The sequence below is a fragment of the Antedon bifida genome, chromosome 6 (genome assembly GCF_963402885.1).
Source record: "Antedon bifida chromosome 6, ecAntBifi1.1, whole genome shotgun sequence".
Classification (NCBI taxonomy): Eukaryota; Metazoa; Echinodermata; class Crinoidea; order Comatulida; family Antedonidae; genus Antedon; species Antedon bifida.
This window is the reverse complement of record NC_136231.1, coordinates 26436067-26444268: the sequence shown is the minus strand read 5'-3', so window position 1 is coordinate 26444268 and position 8202 is coordinate 26436067. Positions and strand designations below refer to the sequence as shown.

At 33.6% G+C, this 8202-nt stretch overlaps 2 protein-coding genes across 2 annotated transcripts; one reads left to right on the top strand and one right to left on the bottom strand.

Moving 5' to 3' along the window:
* Positions 1 to 1563: 1563 nt before the first annotated feature.
* On the bottom strand, positions 1564 to 4781 carry LOC144845753 (UDP-N-acetylglucosamine transferase subunit ALG14-like). The gene is made up of 5 exons (XM_078703184.1): positions 4625 to 4781; positions 4141 to 4307; positions 3500 to 3622; positions 2912 to 2971; positions 1564 to 2530 (listed from the first exon to the last, which is right to left on the bottom strand). The coding sequence occupies exons 1-5, from the start codon at positions 4779 to 4781 to the stop codon at positions 2360 to 2362; spliced, it is 678 nt and encodes a 225-aa protein (XP_078559310.1). The 3' UTR covers positions 1564 to 2359.
* A 753-nt stretch (positions 4782 to 5534) lies between these two features.
* Positions 5535 to 7206, top strand: LOC144845944 (uncharacterized). The gene is made up of 3 exons (XM_078703465.1): positions 5535 to 5616; positions 6100 to 6193; positions 6879 to 7206. Exons 1-3 carry the CDS (start codon positions 5535 to 5537, stop codon positions 7204 to 7206), a joined length of 504 nt encoding a protein of 167 aa, XP_078559591.1.
* Positions 7207 to 8202: the final 996 nt, after the last annotated feature.

The window sequence follows — 8202 nt, the reverse complement described above, 5'->3', positions numbered from 1 at the left end:
GACCATACTTAACGTTTTAAATAACTTAATGGTGGCCATTTTGTATCATAAATTGTAGTTTGGTACCGAGTGCTAGGTTCGTAACCATAATAATTAAGCGCAGTGACTCACTTCTTCACTGTCCGAGCGCGGGTGGTCGACGCGTGACATCCGCGCAAACCTCATTACAAATCATAAATCAAATCCATTTTAGTAGATGCTTACTTATGACAACAATTGGGGGAAACCCATGGCAAAGCGAACAAAGAAGGCCGCTTACCCGCCGCATATCAGGACCACAGGCTAAATTTCCGGATAGGTGCGCCTGCCTGCATGACTTAATTTATGGCGCAGCAGCCTAAATAAAACCTGAATAATACGATTATTGATTCAATGTTGATTGAAGATAATGATGATGATGATTATGATGATAATGACGACGATGATTATGATGATTGTTATGATAATGACGACGATGAAGATGATGATGACGAAGATGATTATGATGATGATGACGACGATGATTATGATGATGATGGCGACGACGATTATGATGATAATGATGACGATGACTATGATGATTATAATGATGACGATGACTATGATGGTGATGATGACGATCCGATGATGATGATGATGAAAATAACGGGCCTAATGATAAGATGTTGACACGTAATGATAGATGGCCGACCTGAAGAATGAGACAATGATGATGATGATGATGATGATGATGATGATGATGTCAACGGCAATAGCAACGGTCGCCGCGTGTGTGGTAATGGATGAGAAATTGTCCGACTCTGCTGATATGATATTAACGGAATCGAACGTCTTCTTTTGTCCGTATCTTTATTATCCCACCTCCCGTCTAATCATTGTATCCCCATTTGTACTACTACTTATTTAAAGGATGAAAATTTGAAAATAAATGTTGATATGGCCTAGATGTAGGCCTACTAACTTTAACGCGATGAATTCATTATCAACGCGCGTGAGTCCAGAGACTGAGATCGGGTGGTGGCCTTGAAGTTGTTGTATCGTTTTTCTTTATCCTTTTTTTTTCTTTTTTTAGCGTTCAATGCAATAAATCTGTTGTTCGGTTTGAGTACTTCTGGAACAGCCATAAAATGTTAAGTTTCTCGTGCCGGTCATTATTTTCAGTAGCAATTCTGAACTATAACTTGTCCATGGCATTGCGGCTTCAACTTTGTGCGGGGCGGGCGCGGAGAAAAACGTGGCATGGTGAATCCGCATCAAAGTAACGTAGGCCCTACCGAACTTGTTTGTAGTGTACGGTATCTATTTAATATAGGCCTAACGTATATTATTTTTATAAAATGAATAACTATGTTTGTCTCCTTTGCGAATTATATTTGGTCTTACGTTTTTGCGCGTGTTTTAATAATTATCGGTGAGGAACATTAGCTGACATAGCCACAACACAGTATACACGAGTATCTAAAAAACTGTTCCTTCTAGAACGACCTTTAATTGCTATTATCTCTCCGACCATCTACGTTTTTAAAACTTCCTTGCAAATATAAAAGCCACAAGTATGAAACATACAACATAATTTTTTTAACGATTTATTTATCATATCTTCACAATATTGTACTGTTTTATGTACAAAAATATATCTCAAAATAATATTTCAATTTAATACTATGGAAAAGGTATTTATATATCAATTACACATATATATATATTTTAAAACATAATTATTGGATAATTAATATCAAATTGAGTATAGGCCTACATTCCACTGCATAGTACACATGTTTTAACTGAGTGGGTAGGAGGCCTTCACCCCAGATATACGATCTCAATCGTAGTTTAAAATGGTACACGACTTCAAAAGCTGCTCGATGGTACAGTATATTCAAGTGTATTGTCTGTAATAGTAGTTGTTTAGCTTTTTTTTATTAGCTATCAAAAGAGAAAACTTGTCTTTAATAAACTTTAATATAAGGAAGATAAGATTTGAATGGGTTTTTTCATTTTTGGTAATAAATGTTTTAGTAATATTCAGATTTTGGGTAAATCTTTTTCTTCAATGCCCACTGAACATTGATCTGTCCTAATTCTGTCAGTGAGACTGTAATGTACAACTAATTACATAAAGCTACTATAAGTACTGTATATCTTAAAGATACAATTTATTGGTCAATTTTGTCTCCCAGATATTAATGGGCTCCGTTGGAAAATGTTTAACTTTCACAGGTTATACTGTCAAATATCTTGTTATTTGTTTTTCTTTATCTTGTTATTTATACGACTTGTTGAATCAAATAAATTTGATCTCAACATGATGATTTGTTTTGTTATACTTTTCTTTATTTTTTATTTTTTTATTTTTCTAAATTTATCAATAATCCACAGTTTAACAAATTTTACCAAGATATTTAGATTTTGGATAAATCTTCTGAAGCGATTCCCATTGAACAATGATATGATCCGCAAAGTGGTACATTAATTTACCAGATAAGGAAAGATGTTGCACTCTACAGATACTCTCTACATACACTTGTATCACCTTCTTCAAACCAAGTATCTATAATAGGAAGATAAACAATGCCTTATCTACACCATCAAACTTTATGTGACAAAAAAGTTGATGTGCCCATATATGATGATGTCATATCACTACCATATTTGAGCATATGACTACCATATTCGGACACATCACACTTTTTATTGTCAAACAAGTGTGATAGTGTAGACAGAGCTTTAGTCAATGTATAATTATTTCTTTTCATGGATAACATTTCTTTTCTGAATAAGCTAGATAATTTATCAACAGAGTATGTTTCGATCTTTATCAAAGAACTTTTTCAACTGACTGTTTGATGTCATCTGTTTGATGTCATTTCATTTTAAGTATTTGTGATTATTTTTCCCTATTATGTAAAAGTTTTAAACGGTGTGTACTAACCCTCATGATAAAACCAGCAAAACATAGAGGTATACATGTCCCTGGTCCGTTGCAAAGAATCTAAAACAATCAATAAATAATGACAACTTTTATTATAAACAGTAAAATATAATTGTAAATAGGTAGAGGAAAAATGTATTTGTAAAACAAAAACATTTGGCAAATGAAGCTCAATAATATATTTATATATATTATATTAAGATTGTTCTTATTATTGTCTTTTTATATTTGCTGTTTTTATGCCTATTTAAATTTGGTAAATTTTTGTGTTTGTCTGATTGTGTGTGTCCGTTTTATAAGCTTTTAAATTTTATATACATATTTTGTATAATTGTTAAACTTCAATTTGTTAAACCAACTTGCAATAAAGAATATGATTGATGCTGGCATGTTCCTCTTCCCCTTGGTTCCGCCTCTGAGCCAAATGATCATCATCTAGCCCAGTGATGGTGGGGTTGAGGTCGTTAACTCTTTTTATCATGATGATCAAATTTTCTATTTTTTCTAGGCTACATTCCCTCCAATCCAGACCCATCCTAGTAGACAAAGCTGCTCAAGAAAGGTGTAGCAGAGGCTGTTTATCCTTACCAAGTCTGGTGCTACTTTGAACACCAAAGGGAATGCATACAGTGTTGAATATAAAGTTGAAAACACACTTGTTATATATGATTGTCTCACTTCTCTACTTCTTGGTATGCTGTGTATTATATACTGAAAAAAATAAAAAGCACAGTAGCCTTGAATTACAAATAAATCTAATTTGCAATGTCTTAAATGAGTGGAGTTGTGGCTTGGTGGTTATGATGCTTGGCTACCAATCCAAGGGTCCTGGGTTCAAGTCCTGTCATAATATGTCTGGATTTTTTCTAATGACAAATTACAACTTCCAAAGATATAAGACTTTGTTTATGTAGAGCATCTTGTGTATACAGTATGTTTGTCTTGTGAACAGGATTGCCACCTTTAAGAAGGATAGTGAATGAATTTGCTTATGGTTATCCTTGGCACTTTGCTTCAACTTCTATATGTCCTCATAATTTGTTTTTTGTTTTGTTTATTTTGTGAAATAAATGTTTTTATTCAATTGAAATTCAATACCTAGACAACTTTGGGTTGGTCATTCATGTCTGGATTTCAGTTTGAAATCAAACAATAGTACATACACTCACTGTCAAATTTTTTTTTTAAAGGAGGGAGGGGTTGGTTACTGGATTCAACTCTATACTTACAGATTCACTAACTGATTTACTACGGGATTCAATATTTTTCTTTGAATCTTCAAACTTTTTTATTTTCTCGTGACTCATCTTATCTGTATCAGCAACAACATATATCCGAGGTGCATAGCTGTCAGACAGACCACTCAGTAATCGGATAACTTCAGACGTATGCCCACCTATGATTATCAAAAACACAAGAGCAATTTAAAAATGTTAATTAATTTAAATACACCTGTATTACTATATACTATTGTAACTGCAGAGTTTTATTCAATATAATATTAAATTTTTTCAATGTACAGATTTAGTTTGTGTCAATTTTCTAGCAATATTGAATAAAATTGCAATTATATAGCCTCTGGTACATGTGTGTCACTACTGAAACGTCCCGGGACGAATCGTCCTGCTCTCTCGTTGAACTCGCGGCAACAGGCTGTAGTAGTGTAGATATATAATTCCGAGACTAGCCTAGCAAAACAATTTATGTTCGTACCTGATCCTGCAATAACTAATACTTTTATTTTACCATTATGATTGGTACATTTTGATTGCTTTCCTAATGACAACAATACTACGAGTAAACGAGTAAATAAGACTAAAATTAAGGCAAACAAAGTTACGAAAATATACAACAGATAGGGCGCAGCCATATTTACTATAAGTTTATTAACTATAGAGGGTGCTGTTGTTTTTACGATGTGGACGAATAAGTTGCCTCTGAAGATAAGCTATTTCTGCAAACATAATTATAATATTAATAACATTCAGGCTAGAACGTTATGCAAAAGCGCATTAACAAATAAAATACTACAACATTATGAAAAATAAATAAAGTTAAAAATTTATTTCTCAAAGCTGCTGTTAAAATAACCAACTGAAGTTGCCTGACGGAACGAGCTGGCGGTAAACTGCAGTTGCAAAGAAGTAAGAATTAGCCAAAGAAAAGGAAGTCCATAAAACATTAACAGTGGAATCCTTCAAAGAAAAATTGAAGGCACTTTCTCAAGTATTTTAAGGTATATTTTAAGTCTAGTAACCAAAAGATCATCTTCCTCATGTTGAATTTACATCAAACGTTAATTATTCATGTTCTGACATTTTTCACAAAGTCTTTGTTCTTGTGGCGCTCATTGAGTTTAATCCATGCGTACAAACTATTGTTGTGTCAAATTAATAATATTGATTAAACTGCATATGCTTCATAATAAAACAACAATGTTTAAACCAAAACAATGAAAGCATGTCTCATTTAACAGCGTAACGGTTCATACACATGCTGGTCTTTTGTTTGTAGTAACTTATGCGCGCGCGTGTTGTCGTCTATAGGGGTCCCCGATAAAAGTTTACCTAATTTCACTCTTCTTCCCTGGTATACTAGTGTTGTCTGGTACTGCATCAGTACGATGGATCCGTTGGAGGAATATTTACATCCTATAAACCTTAACAAAGTGACACCAAACTCCATTGATACCAGTATTGTTTCAGGTAAAAATACATTAATTGTTATCTTTTTTTTTCATCTTGTCTTTCATTTTTCTTGTTTTGTAAAACCGAGCAACACTAAAGCTCTGTCTACACTATCAAACTTTATGTGAACAAAAATGTGATATGTCCATAATGGATGTGATGATGTCATGTCACTACCATAAGGTGTGTAAATTCTGTATCAATTTTTAAAATGACTATTTAATTTACAGGTATAGCGTAAGACACTTCATAACTTACAACCCTGTCTGTATTACCACCGCTCTTCCCGGCCCTTAAGCTTGGTTCCCACTAGAACGTAACGCAAGGACGTAAACGCAACGCAAGCGTTTTAACGAAAGACAAGCGAAGTTATAGACAGTTAGCAATCAAAAGCGAATAAGCCAACGCTTGTGATTGGTCAATTCACTTGCGTTGCGTTACGTCCTTGCGTTGCGTCGTTTACCATTGGTCTAAACATAATAAATAACTTTTTTTTTATAGATACTTCAATTGTTGTTGTTGCTATAGCAGCAGTCGTGTTTGCTCTTATTGGTATTATGGTCTGTGTCTCAGGACTATTATTATTTAGAATGAGGTGAGGCACATTTTATTCTTACAAAACTTTTATCGATATTCGGTTGAAGTTGATAAAAGATTGTATAATTTGGCAGATTTTGACACACAGTGCGCATCCGGAACTCCGTATGTTACCTTCTGCAGTATTACAAACAATTAGGCATAAGGACTTTGTGCACGCAGAGTTGGTGTAGCACCACCCTCCCTTCTAATGTATACATGTGACATCATCATTAATACGGAACAAAATTCTTGCATCAGAAATAATCAAAAACAAAATGAACTGATACGGTCTACCAAAACTGTTCATAGTATTGTGTCGTTCCAAAGGTGACTACTGAAAATGATAGTTTACTAAATCCTCTTTTCTGTTTTAAATTCTGTAATTGCGTAGTATATACTTTCATTCTTATGAAATCATCTCTTTTTATACCTTATGTTAAGCCTGGGATGCGGTGACCAATTTTATGTTACAATAACCATTAGGCCTATATTGTCCTGCAATAACCTAAAACTAACTAAAATGGTCTACCGTATTATAATGTATCCTGTATCTATCGGAGTTATATAATTTATACGAATACGTATCATCACGACATAAAAAAAGGATTCTTAATTATAGTGCAATAAAGAGATAGGCCTCTTTGTGCATATTAGTCCAATTTTTAATCCTAACTACCTTGTTTGTTACTTTTTACTTTTAGGAACGTTTATTGTCAATCTGAACCTAAAATTGAACAGGAATGTCATGGATTACGTAACGAAGGACCTGTCCCGATTTCCGATGACGTCATTTCCGTCAATGATCCTCCTGAGGACGATCACCTTGAATGGTGGCATTTTGATGACCATCATGCATCAGAAATCCATACGTCATTATTTTACGTTGATATGGGCGGGTCGAACGCAGGACAAGTATATATTGATATGAGTAATGTGGACTTTGCACCAGCCGCTGTTGTAAAACAGAACCCTATTGGTACAACTTATGATTCTACTACACAGGAATGTGAACATGATGCAATTGAATGAAAGCAATACAATGTTGGATGCGGTCTATCACTAGGCCTACCTAAATGAGATATGATCAAAACGCGTAGGTTTACTGTAGAAGTCATGATGGGGCGTGAAATGAAACATAGTATAAACTCTAGGTCTAATATATCATTACTATAAACCTCTGTTTACACTTTCAAAAAAGAGATGCTGTTGTCCATAAAAGAAATATTTATAAATTGATTAAAGCTCTGTCTACACTATCAAACTAGTTTGACAAACAAATGTGATGTGCCCAAATATGGCAGTGATATGCCCACATATGGTAGTGATATTCCAAAATATGGTAGTGATATGACATCGTGTACATATATGGCCACATCACATTTGTTGTCACATAGTTCTTGATAGTGTAGACAGAGCTCTACACAAAACAGTAACTGTAAAAAAAAAACCGTTTTGTAAGCGTTTAATATTTTGGACTGAAATAAAGGCTAGAAGAAAAGCTTGTGCAGAGATGGAGAAAAAACGAAACTTGAAAGAGTGAGGAACCATGGAGATATAAAATAAATTATAATTTAAAAGAAATAACAAAAAATACGAGATTCTTGTAAGAGAGAATCACGTGCCAAGAACATAATAAACCCTTCAAGAACAGAAAATTTTTTTAAAATGAAATAAAGTGATCAATCAATCAATATACAAATATTGATGGTTTATCAAATAAAAGAAATATTTTCAATTTTATTGATTATAGGCGACAACCCATTATTCTTGTTACTGAATCAAAGTTAGAAGATAATTTGATACCAAATGTATATAATTATGATCTACAACAAAGCTAGGCCTATACATGTTATGAAAGTTTACTGCTATCCTTGTGTATTCATTATGTGTATTATTTGTTTATAAAATTATAAATTTATTTTAGTTATTCATTTTGTATTCCTATCCGTAAGTGTTGTATCGTTGTTTGGAATTGCCTCGTCCTCGTCCTCGTCCATAATGATTTTACCGACATTATGACAATAT